Genomic DNA, 17,412 nt, shown 5'->3' with positions numbered 1-17,412 from the left:
TAGGCCTATATGTAGTTGTGAAGAAAGAGGAGGGAGACTTAAAGTTTCCAGTTTGTAGTACAAATATAGTTTGTGTTCAGAACTATAAGGCTAACATTGACATTGGATTGATTTATGAAACACAAAGATACACTGTTAAATGCAGCTACATTCATGCTACTCTTGATGGGTCAAACATACTAAACAATACGACAAGATTTATTAAAGCTTATCAATCATTATGCTAAAAATATAGGAGACATGATGATCTGATGTTGTGAACATTTTTGTTGCACCTTGCCAACATATTTTATGGTTTGTGTTGTGGTGGACTATTTGTTGGCCGACACTGACAATTGTTAAGTTAATACCAAATGTTGATAAACTGAGGTAAACTGTATACCTAGTACCTGCTCTCAGGGAATTTAGGAAAATCTGATTTGTTTAACTTGTGGCTAAAACATTACACTAAATCATAAGAAAAATTTATGTAGCAAAAAGAAGATCAAGTCTTCAAGTCTGGAATGCACTGTGACACAGTTATGAACGAAGAGTTGACAAAGCACAGTTGACACAAGTAGCCTACAGAATATCACATAAGAATGTAATGTTTTGCAAGTTTGCAAGAAAGGGCAGTGTATTCTTAAGCATATTGCATAGCTGACAAAACACAACTCATCTGGCTGTAAGACTACTCCATGCTGTCATCCTCACTCACAGATCTAGCTTTTTGATCCCAGTTTGTGTGTAAGAAGTCTAGCTATGACATGATGATGTTTCCAGCCCCACAAAACTTGCATAGCTTGGCCAAATGGGAGAATATGTTCTTCACAATGGGCAAGAATATGTGGCGGCGTAAATAAGTACCGTAGTTACATCATTTTTCAGCTGCAGCACATTTCAATCTTGTCCAAAACTGTCCCATGTGCTGGCTTGCTACGTTACCAATGATGCCTACACACTTTTAAAGTCCTCACCTAGAGTGATGCTGCAAGTGGCTTTCCTTCATCTTGTAGCAGGCTGTTTAGGTGGCTCTGGGTGCTTTCTCTTAGTTAACAGGATCAACTGAAGATGTTTGATCTGGGGATCATGGAGACGAGACATAATGGGGATGGATTCTGTTCCAACTATGTTCTTGAAGCAAATCAGATTCTTAAACAGGCAAAGTGACAACCCAACACGGGGCATTGTTTTGGGAACCATGCCCAGAGGTAGATCCAGCACTGGAATCAGCTGTTCCACCTGCTCCCACTGTGATGCTCTAATGGCTTTTTGGTTTGGTGACTGTTTTGTCCTTTGGTTAAACAACCAGTGGAGCATGGTGACTATATCCTTATTACACCGTTCCATCTCACAGAACAGTCAGTTTTGTAGTATGCTCTTATGCCAAGCTGTTCCTGCAATTTATTCAGGGTGCGAGTGGCCCCTGCCGCGTGGTGAAAGTGGCTGACACCTCGATAGCACTCACCACTTGAACCAGGATTAAACCAATCCTTATTGTCAGCAGTAGAATATGGGAAACATTTTCGTTCATTTTGCTGGCATTGTCATAGACTGTGCAAAATACCAGTTTGCCACATTCTTTAATTATCTCAGACAGACCATTTGCAGTGTTGGCAGCAGTGTGTCTCTCTGGCATCATAGATGTACACAGCACTCGGGTCAATAGCTTCCATGTATTGGTGATGTAATGATGAGTTGGTCTGCTGTTACCGTAATATAGGACCTCATGGGAGATGATGTCCACAGGTCAGTTGCCAGAGCATCACAGTGGAGCAGGTGGAACAGCTGATTCAAGTGCTGTTCCCTCTGGCCACAGTTCCCAAAACAATGCCTGGTGTTGGATTGTCATGATCACCACTTTGCCTGTTTAAGCATCAGAGATCTCATATTGTACTCATATTGGTGTTTAATAGCAATCCACAGTGTGCTATAAAATGGGAGATTGTAGCCAAGTTAAAAATCATGTCTTCCTTATCATATAATCAGCGACTAGGCCACATTCTGCTTTAAGCATTATTGTAAAATAGTAAAGGCATCAAGATGACTGTTTGAGTAGTCCATGCAATCCCTTTCATAAACACAACATGAATTTAATTGGTGTAATATCATATCTGTATGCCTTTTCAGGAATTTAAGTGGCTTAAAAAACATACAGCTGTCCAGTTGAAACATTTAATCCAGATCAATTTAAATTTATGATACTGAAGTTTCATTCTTCAGACTGTGCAATTAGGAAATTGGACACACGTGGATTGTATAGGAAAAAAAACAATCCCAATCAGTAGGTTTAGTCCGTTATGGAGTCTTAAACATTATTTTCCTAAACCATGCAAATAAGTCGGTCTACAGGGTGAGATTATTTACCCTAACCTGTTTCCTGCACTCATTAATTGAATGATTATTCTCTCTTGGTAAATTTCAAGATATCAACACAAATTTATTCATAAAACCTGACAAAGAGGAAGCTGTATGCAAGGAATTTAAAATGAACTGTGGGAGTCGAATCTTGTTTTAGGGGAAAACAAGTCTTAAATACTGGAGATAGACTATCAGATAGTGTGCGTGCACCGGTGAAGGTGTGTGTTAATAAGTGTGTTTCTTTGCCTCAGTGTGCGTATTATCAAGATGTGGCATTTCTACTTTATTTTTTAAATCTTAATAAATCCAGGCCAAAGCCAGTTGAGCCATCACTGATCCACAGTAGCAGTAGCAAGTCTGGCTTCACTGGAGCACAGGGCTGCCACTGACATGCCTTGAGGCCCCCACAGAAGTAACCAAGGTCACAAAGCTCCAGCCACAATACTGCAACTTCTCCACTCTGAGCAGCAGGCTAGCTGTCAGTGTCTGACACTGTCAGATGCTAACTCCCCTCTTGGGGGTCGAATCCCAGCCTGGATCCCGCTATTCTCGGCATTTTAGGGAATGTCAGCTAGCACTGTCTCTTTGCTACCCTCTGAAAATATACACAGTAAATACTGTTCATGCACTGATAGGAGTTAACCCAGTGGGCTACCAAGCCAGATATGCCAAGAACACAGTCATCGAGCATCTGCTAATAGTTTCGGAGGATCCCAAGGGACTCTCCTAAGTAAACCAAAACCAGAGATCTGGATGTTGTTGTCTTGTTTCAATAAGGAGACAAGCACTTTAAAGGTTGTGCCGTTCTCCAGAGAGGGAAAATAAGAGCAAAGCAGAGGAGATGTTCATGGATGCAGAGGGGCAACAGAAGAAAGGCAGAGAAAAGGAGAGTGATGGTGCTATACATGGAGTGTGTTTGTGTGTATTATCTCCAGATTTTTAATATAATGAAAAAAGTGAGCCATCTGGAGCTTTTTAACTGCTTTGATTCTTCCTGAGACAGACTCCAAATCTCTCTTCTTCTTTTTTTCCTTTTCCGGGGAGTGTGGGAGAGTTACGTGATCATGATGCTGTTCCCTATTCATCTGTTGTGAATGTGTGCATTTTTTTCTGTGTGTGTGGTGGAGGTGCTAGGGTTAGTGGGATGTGTGAGTGCTGCATGACTCAAAATGAAGCCTTGCCAGTAAATCTCCGCCCCACCATGACCCTCTCGAGTCCTCCCAGTGTCTGCGTATGTGTATTTTTCTGATTCAGCAGTGACACCTTGACAGTAAATCCCCAGTACCCGTGACCTCCTTCCAGTCTCTTATCCTATCGCAGCTTTACTGGCCTCTTTATCTTTATAGCAGTGATCCAGCTTTCCTAATGTTGCAAGAGAAACCTGACCACTACTAGTTGTTAAATACAAACTTGAGGAAATGTAAAGCCCCAAAGCCATGTTACTGATGCCGCTTCCCTCTGTGGATCGGCAGAAGCCAGTGTTTTCATCAAATATGAATGACTATACTGTACACAGGATTGAGACTTTACAGGCCGCATCTACCCTGCTGAGCAACATCATTATTCTGAATTTTTAACATTTCTCTTTGTTGTTTACTTGTAGCTGTATCGTAGAGCTCTCAAAGCCCAGCATAGCAGAAGTGCAGTCTCACAGCACTTCACTCTCCCTAGGTCTTGGACATTTTTATGAATCAAGAGAGTAAAAAACTACTAAAAAAAGTTCTCTTTCAAATGGCCCCTCTGACCCAACCCATGTAGAGCACCTGCAGTGTTCGAGCTGTTTGCCTGACCATGGTATGAAAGAGGCCTGTGTTGAACAGTGGAGCCTGGAGACAGTGGTGCCTGTGTCTGGCTGTGTTGATGTGTTTGTGTACTGGATGTATGGAGACGAGCTGAGAAACGTGGAGAAGGGGGGGGGGGTAGAAAGGGAGAGGGGAGAGTGAGGAAAAAGTTTTACTCTGGAAAACCACTGTATGACTCATATTCCTACCCATTATATTTGACAGTTACACTCTTCATTTGTAATTTCTCAACTTTTATCTTTGTTCTCACAGTAGCAACACACACACACACGCTTACTGTATAGTATGCTGTATAATCTAATTGCTATGGAGTACTGAGTGTAGATTGATGAAGGAAACAATGTTACAATAAGGCTGCAACATGACAAAATGTTTGAAAAAGGGTGAGTACTTTCTGAATCACAGAGATGCAGAAAATAATCCCTGAGCAGACTAACGCTGTGAATGACCCACAGAAGATAAGTGTGCAATTTAGTTTCCTCCCAAACTGTGAAATACAAGGCAATGAACTGCCTCCGGCTGCTTGTTCCAAATGGCCCCCATCTAGCACAGGTACTCTGAAGATGATCAGCAGTCAATCTCAGCACGCACTTCAGAATCTGTATGTGCTTCAAATTCAGGCACTGTCACAGTGCCTTACAGTCCTTTTCAAGAAGCTTTTAGTAACATCTGTCAAAAGCAGAAATTTCAACACATTATTCTTAATATGCGAGATTTGATTTACAAAGTTTGGATCCTCATCACTGTAAATTGATGCGTTGATGTTGTTGCAATGGCAGAGCTGGGAATGTACATGGACTTGGGGAGTAAAGATTACTGCCAGAACCTATGTCGGATCCTCATGTGTAAGTCCTCACCTTGCCCAGCCTCATTGCTTCAGAGCCTTTGATTACCACAGTGATTGTTGTGTGCTATTCGTAAGTCTTTGGCACAGCAGGGACACGGTAGCATTATCCAACACTATGTCAATAGAGGAGACTAACAGTTAGTGGAGTTAACAGTGACTCTAGCTGTCCCAGTGTAGCATGCCTGCCAGGCTTTTTCCAAATGTTGTTGACTACAGACCCTCATTCAGCCTGACTACAGCCAGCAGCTCACATCCAGTCCACCAGCTTCATCTCCTGCACTGGCAGACTGCAGTGCGGTCTAAACAGCCGTCATCTAATGCAGAGTCTGCTGGTGGCCGGGCATCACTGATGATTTTCACCACTCTGCTTTAACCCTTCGTTGAAGTGTGTTTTGTGGAGCAGAGAAAAGTAGTACAGCCTAGTGAAAGTTGTTAGACTGATGAAGTGAGTAGAAACAGCAGCTAAAGCTAAATGTATCTTAGCTGAATAGGCACATGTTCTGTCACAATTATTGTGTTAGACTGAAGAGGTTTGTAATCCTCCCCTCCTCCTTACTATGCGATACATTCTAAGTTTTGCTGCTATTGGATATAGTGTCATTGCAGAATCACGTTGTTATTTAATTCGCTATCGACTGTTATACTCTGGGCCTGGGTTTTAACCAACATAAAGACTGCCCTCATTTTTTGTTGGTTGGTGGCAGACGATGTTGCCTGTTGGTCCTTTGCTGAACATTCTGGCACGCAGCAGAGCCACCAACAGTAGGCTGATGATCAAGAAACCACAGAGATGAGTCTGAAAAAAGCCTGTGCTCCGTGACACTCACTGCACCACAATCTGTCCTCTTGCCACAGGCTCCCCTTGATCTCAGTGTGATTCAGCTTGCACACGCCATATGGACTAACCTGGTTTTTACCACAACTGTTCCCGCTCCGTGGAGACCCGCATGCATTTTGAATATTCACACAACCTAGAAAGATCAATGAGAGGATTTCTTTAAAGTCTATGTATATTCAGCTTGTACTGAGCGCAGTCAAGTAGCAAGCTATGTATCTCGCTCACCCCCAGCAGCTGTACCTCTAATTAGCTCTGATATGAGTTAATGTGATGTAGCCTGCTGGCCATGAAGCCGTAGCAACAACCAGAGGGATATTAAAGCAATTGGAGGTAACTTAAGCCACAACACAGACGAGTTGTTTGACTTGTCAGTGTGCAGTAGTTGCTGACTTTGGAGGCCCAAAGTAGAATCTAAAGGTTATGGAGCTGTCTTCAATCCACATGTTTTAAGTTGGAGTCGGTCAGTTAACAGTATGAATTATCACCCCTCTTTTTGTGTATAAACTATTATTTATCAGTTATGACTATCTTATGCTGTATTATTATACCAGATTATGTGTATGACTATACTTTTGCATTTATGTATGAGCTCTGTCCTCAACTCAGGTGTGATACAGAGTAGCATCCTCTTATATTCAATGCTAGTGCCCTGCAAATGCTGCAGTGAGCACCTGGTGTGGTGACACTGTGTCCTTGGCTGAGGAGTACACACACTTAACCCAAAACATCTCCCACTTATAGGCCTGAAACACAACACGAGTGAGTGACTTTCAGTGACAAGCAAACAGATGGCTGTGAAATAAGGATTTTAAACAGCAAGGACAAAAGGAAAAGGGACATGGATATCATATCAAATACCTTTTAAAAGAAAAAAGGGATAGTAGCTCACACAAGTGGTCATATCATATTGTAACTACACCTGCAGTGCATGTAAGGAATGTCCTCATGATTCTGCAGGTTCACATGGTCCCATAGTCATGAGACCAGCTAGTTGTTGACTCATTCAGCCCTTCATCTCCCTCAGTTCTTGACCAATACACAGTTTGAAAGAGTGAACAGAAACGGAGAACTGTGACAATACCCACTCACTCCAATTTAAGTACATTTCTTTTTTTGTTTTTTGTTTTGTTTTTTGCTGCTGACTGTGCAGCTTAAGGACACCTCATGGGTGAGCTGCTTTCTCAGCCTTTATTTGGCAGTTGGCCCAGAGATTTGCCATCTCTATCCTTCAGACCACTACTGCTGCAGTACAGGAACAACAGCAGGGAGAAGGTATACACATGAAGGTGATGAGTGGAACGGTAAAACCCATGTTTCCTGGTAACAATTTTATTGCACAAGTACAGTACGCCGCACATGTTTGGAGTGTCTGTCGACCTTGTTAAAGTACTCTTCCCTGAGAAGTTCTTTCTCCATGAATATATACTGCACACATGCATACTTATTTTTGGGAGTAAATATGCTGAATTTTTAGTTCGTTATCTTCATGCAGACTTGTTGACTCCTTGTTGAAACCTTTTTATGAAGCACAGCACAAACACATTTCTGCATGGCCAGACGATTGCCAGATGTAGGAACTCACTTGTTCACTCAAGTATGCATTGCTGGCAGTGTGTGAAAAGCACTTGCCAGGGTTTACTGTGCTGAATCAGTTACATTTCTGGGTAGAGAAGGGTAGAAGATTTTTTTGGGGGTGTATTTGTCGTACTACAGAATTTCTGATATTGCAGTTCCTGCCAATTGACATCTAAACTACACTAACTGCATTCAGGCATTACAGACGATCACTGTGCTATAATAAATATTTAAACATAAAAATGACTCATCGAGATGTTTAGAATCTCAACTGAAAAGCAGACTTTAGTATTCTTTCTCTGTCTATGGTAATTTGGACTGACTGAAATTACTACATTTAACCCACTTGCTTGCTTTTTCACACAGATACTGCAGATACTCATATTAGCATAAGTTATTAATCAGTCCAGTTCATTTTATTTGGTGCGGTGATGACAGATGAATCATTTTCTGTGTTTTTTGTTGTTCCAACAAAACTGAAACTGTTTTTCTTTTGAGTTGTCACTGCTGGTTTAGAAAGAGAAGAGAGGATGAGTAAATGTATCTAATAACTTCATTGCTATCTAAGGCATTGCTACAGTACTGGTTGTTAATGAACTTAACAGGGAGGGTAGTTTATTACCCTCAGTGAACACAAAGAAATCTGTTGGTAGACATGCAAACTAATATGTCTACAACAAAGACCTACTGTTCTCTCCAACTCTATGGAGTTATTCCAGAATAAACCACATTGGCTTTTTTTGTGATCGCCCACTCCAACAACATGGGTTTTTAATGTGTTTTTAATAGTTTTTGGATAATTGTGGATCCCTGTGGAAAAAAAAGTTCTAAATCAGGCATGAACAATACTTAGGCTATCGTTAGGATAAATGGGAGTTTTGTGCTTATGCAACTGTTCTACCTTATGAGTTCATTATCATTTTTGATGATACACTCACTGACATTTCCTCACTGCATCCAGAATGTCTGTTCTTGTACTATTTGGTTTAGGGGGTGCAATCTCCTGCAAGAAGCGCAGAACACTTCACTGGACTATGTCTCAGATTGATTTCTGGATTGTTGGGAAACTGTTTTGTGCTTCCAGGACCCTTAACTTCCCAGATTTACGTTCACCAGTTGTGGCTGCAGTAGCTGAAATTGCTTCTGCTCAGCAAAGGTTACATACTATTTCTTTAAGTTAATAAATGATTCAATTTCATACTTCATTCAGAACAGACTTGCCAGATTGGCATGTGCGTAGTACAATGTTCTCATGCCTGACACTTTTACAGGCGAGGGTGGCTCGCACATCTTTCAACAGGATCAGTTTAGGAAACGGGCAGATGGGAGAAAGGCCCACTCATGCTGCCCCCTAAGTCTGCCCCAGCTGCTTGGCGATATTACACTCCATGTGTGATGATTTATAGCTCCTCAGGAACACATTGTGCTTAGTTTCAACTGAGGTAGATATTACTTGGGTACCAAATAAGCAGCCGATGATGAATGTTAATGCATGCGCTCTGTAACACCAGCAAGCTCACGTAGTTAGCACAGTCGTAGTTAGCCCCTTGGGTGAATGATGATGCTTGCAACTGCGGTTCAGTATTTACTCTGCTGGGTCAAATGGGGAATCCTCACTGTGACCTAGATAAGCTGTTTGGCTTAAAAGTCGTTAAAATGATTTATTATGTTTCCGTGTTAGGTACATTGTCCTGGCTTTTATTGCTCTAGCTTAGCATGATCATCGCTCCTCCTCTCAGTCCTGCAAGGAGACCCGCACTGTGAAATAACCTAGTTAGCTTGTGAGTTGTATGGCACAGCGAATTCACTTTAACATGTTGTCAGTGTATTAAATTAATGTTTAGGCATGTTATTTCACATATGTTTGCTTTATACACAACAACATGAACACAATCTTTCTTTGTCACTGAAGCAGATACGTAAGTCAAAGCAGTTTGCTGTTGTGTTGTGTGTTGTATACTGTATCTGTCAGGGAACTGCAATTCTGTCTATATATACGTATAGTATATACTGTATATTCCATGCTCATGCCAGTTAATAATGTCCATCCTCTTCTTGTTTTATAGGTGAGCCACGCAAGTTCGACCCAAACTTCAGAGGGCCTGTCCATAACAGGTACCACATACACTCAACATAACCACCCTTTACATCACAGATACGTCAAAGACATTTTGTCAGCACACACTGACAATTCACTTGAATTGTATCAAACTGGAAGCAGAAGTACATTGTAAGAAAATACATTTTTTTTGTCATTTGTGTGAACTGACCCTTCAATTACTGGTCATTACCTTCCAAAATCGTATTCTTAGATGTGTATTGATTTCACCCATTGTATAATCTTTTTGGCACACACCCCTGTCAGGGCGCTGATAGATCGATCACTTGTCATGTTAATAAAGATTGAGGCCAGGCGCTGGCAGCTCTCTCCACTCCACCACACAGATCAATGGCCATAAGTCAAGCTGGTGGCTGGATTTAGCCCATTGACACACATTATTAACCAGCCAGATGCACCAAAAACAGATGTAGTCCCCACTCCCCACATCACAGGGCCTATTACTGGGAGATAGTGAAATGTCTCCTGTTTGTCAATGAGCAGCACAGAAGCACTGCAGTCTGTTATCTGCCTCAGGAGAGCTCCAGCTCTTTATACATCACAGCTATTTACCATTTGGTTTGATTTGATTTGAAATGCCTGTTTGAAAACACTGTTCAAAAGGCTGCAGCTGAATAAAATGATTGATTGAAACAAACTGAAACACATTTAAGGGTTTTAAACATATTCAAACACTGATTTTTGTTTATAGTCTTGAGGACCATACATGCATTTATAGATATAGAAAAAAAATACAATTCAAAGGATGTCATATACATTTTATTATTAAAATTGGGACAAATGACTAAAACGATTACGAGAATATTTAAGTAAATATTTAAAAAAAAAAAAATATGTGGACTACTATATTTAGAAACAGACAGTCTTTATGCTGGAAATGTGTATTTCATTTAACCATTTTAACCACCTTGATTTAGTAGAGTGAAGAGCAGAAGTTTGCAATAAAGCAAAATGCCTCGAGGGGCTCACCACAGGCAGTTTTTGATGATTTAGTCATTTTTTTGAGGTAACACAAGCTCTTATCTCTTTTATGTTCAGTGTCAGATTGGCAGGCTGCTGTGGAGGCATGTTTCAGTCCTCCTGCGTCTCTTTATCCCACTCTCTCCAGTCCATTTCACTGCTACAGCTGGGTGAAGGCACCAAGGATACTTTCATGTTTCTGTAGCTCAGAGGCTTTTTCTTAATGAGAACTGGGAGAGAACTGACTCTGTGGTCGTCTTGTTTTCATCCACGCTCAGTGCCTAAATGAAGTAACTGTATCTGTTATTAAGCAGTCCTCTCAAGGCCAAATAGAAGTGGACACAGCGCAGCATTTAGTTCAAACTGATTTCACCTATAAACAGTATAATACACAGAAGCAGTGTCAAAAATATATACACTACAATAGTATACTATAACTGCACTTTCACATTGTAATGTGATAATGCCTCCTATAGTGCTCTGTCAGAGGCACGTTCATTATAATTGCACACTGACAATTTGACAAACAAATCAGTCAGGTGTTCTCTGTGTTCACACTGTGTCAGCTAACCTTAAAGAGGCACGTCAGGAAAGCTGCTCTTTGAGCTGATTTCCCTCTTGACTCTTGAGACCGTGAGAAAAACCCTTTGTGTGCAAATCTGGCCCTACAAATATCCCTTCCTGTTCATGTCTTGTTACAAAGCAGGGACAGTCTGGCAGATTCACACCACAATGGCACCCACGCTTATTCTGTGGCACTGCTGCCATCTGTGTCACCTTGGCTCCTGCAGAGGATCAGCCTTGCAAATATAACACTGCCACAAAAGTTTCTCATTGCACTGACAAAGCTTTCCGTGCTGATTTTTTTTTTCTTTCTTTCTTTCTTCTTCTTTCGAAGCGATATTGACTGCCAGCACAGTTCACAAACAGGGCAATGCTTTGGTACCTGTTATGTGTGTAAGTGACAACTGAGGAGTTCTGAGGTTTGGGAGTGACGCCAGGACGGAGTCCAAATAGATTTTTGTAGGCTGCCTATATTTTGGATCTGCCCTCCAGTCCGTGTGACCTGCTTTCCAGAGATAACAGAACAATTGTTTTCACTCCCCTCACTTTGTCAGCATTCCTTGCCACACTCACCTTTGCATGGCTCGAAGGTGACTTTTATTAGCGCTGCGGTGTTGTGTTTGCACTTTGTCTTAATAATGCAGCCATCTATTTGAGGTAGATGTGAAACAAGACAGCAATGCTCTCATTACAGGCGAGGAGTAGCAAGGTCTGCTTTGCGCTCCCACCCCTCAGATATTCTCCTCTAATTACCTGGGATGTGAGGCTGAGTGATAGCTAACTTATCTGCTATCTAGTATAGAGAGGGATTTGAAGACAAGGAATGCAGCCATTGCCATGGCAACCCCAGACAGCTCTTCCCTTTGCTCTTTTTGAATGAAATGAAATGGTACTCCCTTGTCTCTCTTTGCAAATAGTATGCACAAGAGCAACAGTATTGTTAGTCGTGCAGCACGTTGTCTGAACACTGCCGGTGTAAAAGTGTGCTAGCTGTCTTCATCATCATCAGGCGGAGCTGTGGCCACTTAGGCTGTCTTTGTTTCTCTGTTATCTCTGAAGAAATAATGGCTTTGGTCTCAAATAAATGGTTTTCTTCTTGATTTGTGTCCCAATTTTTTCCTTTTTTTCCACTATACAACCAGTCCAATCAGCTCTTTAAGTCTTTTGTCATCCAATCTTGTCTATTAAGACTTTTCAGCTGGTGTTGTTGGACTATTTGCCTGAAGATACAGAGCTGATGCTGTATGGCTCCATTAGCCTCGGCACCAAACATGTTGCACAGGTTATGGGTGAATATCACATTTTGAAATTTTTGCTGGTATAAAGTGTTAATGTAATTCTGATAAGGGTGGAGATAGCGGAATCATCTTATTCTGAAATGAGAAGAGAGGAGCCTTAGTAGTCCTGCGGGGATAGGAAAAAACCCCAATCCTCTATATTGCTAAATCCAGGAAATCAATCTACCAGCGGCCTGTTAACATAGACTGCATTGCGAGCTTTACTGCAGTTATTAATGCAGGACCATGGAAATAAGTCTTAATTGCAGCTGTACTTGTAAACAGCCTGTGATAATTTGAAATGCAAGCTTAAGTTAAACAGCTGACCCTAATTCTAAGAGGCAATACTGAAAATACAGCTATGCTTGTTTATGAGAGTGCATTTAAAACAAATGTGTTTGCATCTTAATATAAATGTATTAGTGCTTGTATAAGCACTTTTTTATCCCTCTTAGTAAGGGTTGATCCTTCAGCTGAGCTGATACCCTCTGTGTGCATCAGTACTCTTTTGACTGCCTGCTGCTTAATCACAAAATGATATTTAGAGGCTTGAAAGCAAAATGCATATGTGATGTCTGGATAAAACAACGGCACAATGCTGCATACAAAACAAGGACAATCCACTCTTCAAAGAACTACACAAAGAAAACACTGATACAGCTCTGCTTGACCTTGGCTTTGCTTCTTTGGATGAAAGAGGAGAAGGGTTGAAAGCTGAAGGAAATGAGGGTGTCAATTTAATTTGTGTAGCACATAGAGTTGAGAGGAGGGTACGCATTTCCCTTCTACACATGTCCATTTTGCACAGGGGATTGAACTTGGCTTTATTCAAGGCTGGGTTCACTGCTTATAGCCTGAATAGTTTTGAAAGAGGGCTAAGAAGGGGCTGGACTGACAGCTTCTCTCAGGGTGGAAAGGAGGGGAAGAAAGCTTGTTATGAGAGAGACAGTGAAGAGAAAGACTCAGAGAGAGAGAGAGAGAGAGAGAGAGAGAGAGAGAGAGGCTGCTTTAAACCAGCCGACTAAGACTGCTGTGGAGAGGCAATGTTCAAAAAGCTGTCTATGTGCCTGTGGGACAGAATCCTGGAGGGATTCAGAGTCTCATTAGAAAGTCAGAAGAGCTCCACTACAGTTTCTCTTAAAAAAAACCCCAAAAAAACAGTATACATATGACACCTTGTCACACTTGGTTGCAAGCCCAGCACCAAATATAGATCTCAGACTTACTTGCCATAGAGCAGCTGTGTCATGATTACACACAATGCAATTGTGAAACATATAATACACACACATTCGTTTTACTAATTCAATTGCGGGGAGTTAACAGTTCTCCTTGCAGATATATTGATAATGAGTTTGCTAATTCTTCGGTTTTGGACAAAGAAAAAACCCCACAGCCAACATTATTAAATCACCTTGTTTTTCTCTTGTAATGTTCATCTTACATCTGTTCTCCCATTTTTTTTTCTTTTTCAGGAGCTGCACTGATGTGGTTTGTTGTGTTATCTTCGTCATTGTCATCCTCGGCTACATCGCTCTGGGAACCGTGGGTGAGTTTGACACATTCCTGCTGATCACACTAAGTTTCATAACCACAAACACACACGCACACACACACAAACATGGACATAAACAACAAGGGTGATATGTTCTGGTCATGGTGTAGTCTGAAAGTGAGAATTGCTCATTCATCCTGTTTTGCCTGGTTGCACAATTCAGGATCTCTAGCAGAATTGAAAGAATGCACTCTACGTGTTTGTGTTTATCTGACAATCATTTAATGTAATGTTTATTTACCAAAACCCAAATGGACCTGTTCCTCTTCACAGAAAGTATGTTTTTTTGTGAGTTGGTTGGTCTGACTTCACATAATTTCATTCCAGTTTATTCAACAAAATGGCTGATTGTTATAAGTGTGGGGGAGTTGAGAAATGCGGCTCCCCCAGAGAATGGGCTATTATTTTAATAAGTAGGAGTCTCACTACAGCATGCAGCTGCTAGGACTCACTCTAGTTGTATCACCCCATCAGCTCTCCTTTACTTCCTTTCTGGTCCGTTTCCCTTTTCTCCCTCTTTCCTTCTCTTTCTTCTCATCTTTCTCTTTCCCTTTTTTTTTAAACATATCTCATATAAAAACACATTTTGATTCATATCCAGCATGCCTGGCCGCACATCCCTTCTCTCCCTTTTACGCACATGCATGGCATACATCACAAACAAGCGAGAAATGATATCCCACTACTGTTATCAAAGTGCTGTCCCTTGCCAGCTTGTTGTCATTGGAGTCACATCTCAATCTGGGCAAGGGAAGGAGTTACATGTTTTTCCAATCATTTAATAAGAGCAGAAGTCATGACAATGGATGTGACTTCAAATAGACACTGGCACATCTACAATCAGATGAAGAATTTGCTGTTCTTCCTGCATCATTTTTCAGTTTCATCAACCTCGTTGTGTCAAACACTGCTACGGTGCCTTTGTTGTGCTGTCTCACATTGAGCACATTCCTTCATTGACTGGCAAGGTGAACAACCTTAATACTGTGTTGTTCAGGTTGGGCAAACAAACGAAACCCTAGAATTGCTTAGTAAATTGAACTTCAGGGTTACTGCTATTCCTATCTAGAGAAACAGAAGAGAACAAATTAAACTGGATTGATTTTTGTTTGTTTGTTTTTTTGTGCGTAGATGTTTCTTCTCAATTAATATGCATTCATGCAGTCCGCCAAATAAATTTCCCTTGTTGTCTTGTTAATTGTGTTGCTTATTTTTTTGTCCTTGGTTAGTGCTCAGAGAGACACACATGACTTTGGCCTGATGCGCTCACAGAATTCAGGAATTGTATTGATTTAACCAGGACCCTCTTTGACCCAGCTAAACCTAGGTAGTCATGCAATGTGTGTCCTTGGGTGGCCGATTATTTTCTCAGTAACTGGTTTGCACACTCCCAGACTAATAGCATGTGTCATTTAGGGCTACAGAGATCCTGTTCGGACATGGCATTAGCATGCATCTCAGATGGTCAGATCACCACTGGGAAGAGAGAGACCGAAAGAGATGATGATAAGGATGGGCTGAGTAAATCATTGCACCGCAGACAGCTCTGGTGACCTACGTTTTAACCATTTGACAGAGTAAAATATTTTTATATGAAACTGTGCAGGGGCTACTAAGGCTGGTTAAGTAAGCTGACACATTTGCGTTCACACTGCTAAAAGATTGCGGTCACGTGCGGCCCCTACCCCCCTCTGAATGCAGTCTGAGTGATCTAGATGTGTCCTGGAATTGTCTTGGGTGCAATTGCCACATATGTTCCAAGAGCCGTCTACTTGTGATTAGAGCAGACACATGTCAGTACCGGGCCTGAACAGGACCAGAGAATGTACATGACTTGTGTGGCTTCACATGTTGCTTCATGCAGTTGAAACAAACCAAAAAAAACTGACTATACTGTATGTTTTCAGCCTGGATCCATGGCGACCCCAGGAAGGTTGTCTATCCAACCGACAGCTACGGTCACTTCTGTGGCCAGAAGAACAACCCCAATGCGTAAGTGGAAAAATATCTGCTTCCTGAGTAATTGCACAGTGATTATAAGTAATTGTGTTCTTCTATTTGTCTCTTAGGTTCCCATTGTTATCTTTGCACTTTGAAAAAGCTTTGACCACAATACATAGAGATGATTTGTGTTTAATTATGGCAAACTCACTGCAAAGTACAGTCTGTGTGTATGTGTGTGCACGTGCTGAAATGCCTGCTGATAAAACACTGCACAGTGGACTGATTTCTCACCGTTCTGAATCTGTCTAATCTCTGACTCCTCTCCTTGTCCTCATCCTCATTTGTCTCCACAGAAACAAAGCCATATTATTCTACTTCAACATGTTGAAATGTGCCAATCCTGCAGTTTTAATTAACCTTCAGTGCCCTACAACCCAGGTAAGAGACTGAATGAAGCCCCTTCTGGCAGTGCAGTTTCTAATGTTTTTCTTCCAACTGTATCTCCAGGCTTGATTATGCAAGATTGATGGGCTTTCTCATTAAGAGCATGTGTTACTCCCCCCCTCTCCCCCTCAGCTCTGTGTCTCCAAGTGCCCTGACAGATTTGCCACTCTCCTGGATGCGTGGAATACCAAAAACTGGGACTATTACAAGCAATTCTGCAAACCGGGCTTCGATGGTACCAAGGTGAGAAGCTGAATTTAGACCTTTATCTTCTGTTGTAGAAACACTTGATAAAACCCATAAACACAGAGTAATCCATCACAGATTGTTTTTGTTAGTTAGTTAGTTAGTTAGTTAGTTAGTTAGTTAGTTAGTTAGTTAGTTAGTTAGTTAGTTAGTTAGTTAGTTAGCTAGTTAGTTAGTTAGTTAGTTAGTTAGTTAGTTAGTTTGTCTTTATTGTCTCCCTTGGGAGAAATTCGTCCTGGACAGACCAGAGACTCCAGGCGCCATGAACACATACACAAAACAATACATCTAAGACCACAAACAAACACATCATCATATTTTAGCTTTATCTGCACCTTTATAATGACAAGCTAATTTGAATGTCCACTGAGAGACAGGCGGATGTGAGTTTGCATCCACTGATGCACATCACAGGCCTGTTGTGTTGGCTGGCAGCAGTTTAGTGATGGTGAGTGACGTTGGTATGACAGTGTGTAACGATCAGAAAGTGAGCTGGTGTGTGGGAGCACCTAACAACTCAGTCATACAGTTTAAACTGAATCATCAGTTCCCAGATCTTCACAAGTACAACAGTGTTGTATCAGACAGGATTCTGTCCAACTCTGTCTCATAATACTTATTCATCTTGCTCAAGAATATAGTGATAATAATGATACATTTTGATGAAGTAAGATTTTATTCTTCTCAAAACATGAATCACAACCATTTTTGTAAAACATGCTAGAGAATGAAAACTATAGTGTTAGGTCAACAGTTGGTAATAATACAATTGGTTGAGTCATCTTCTTTATTTCCCTTTCAGTCAGTCACAGAAGTCATTCGAGATGAAGAATGCCCATCTATGATTGTGCCAAGCAGACCTTGTAAGAGACTCTGAAGCCCAGTCAACACAATGACACAC

General features: G+C 41.2%; 1 protein-coding gene across 2 annotated transcripts in view; it reads left to right on the top strand.

Moving 5' to 3' along the window:
* Positions 1-17,412, top strand: part of slc44a5b (solute carrier family 44 member 5b) — a 33,273-nt gene that overhangs the window by 4,453 nt on the left and 11,408 nt on the right. For both annotated transcript variants that reach the window (XM_083970582.1, XM_083970581.1), the window contains exons 2-7: positions 9,469-9,517; positions 13,798-13,871; positions 15,785-15,869; positions 16,175-16,259; positions 16,398-16,508; positions 17,314-17,374. In XM_083970582.1, coding sequence (XP_083826708.1) covers positions 9,469-9,517; positions 13,798-13,871; positions 15,785-15,869; positions 16,175-16,259; positions 16,398-16,508; positions 17,314-17,374 — 465 coding nt within the window. The remainder of the gene's footprint in view (positions 1-9,468; positions 9,518-13,797; positions 13,872-15,784; positions 15,870-16,174; positions 16,260-16,397; positions 16,509-17,313; positions 17,375-17,412) is intronic.

Source organism: Trachurus trachurus, assembly GCF_905171665.1.
Source record: "Trachurus trachurus genome assembly, chromosome: 4".
NCBI classification, from domain to species: domain Eukaryota; kingdom Metazoa; phylum Chordata; class Actinopteri; order Carangiformes; family Carangidae; genus Trachurus; species Trachurus trachurus.
Note: the sequence above shows the minus strand (reverse complement) of the source record. Positions and strands in the feature narration are given on the sequence as shown.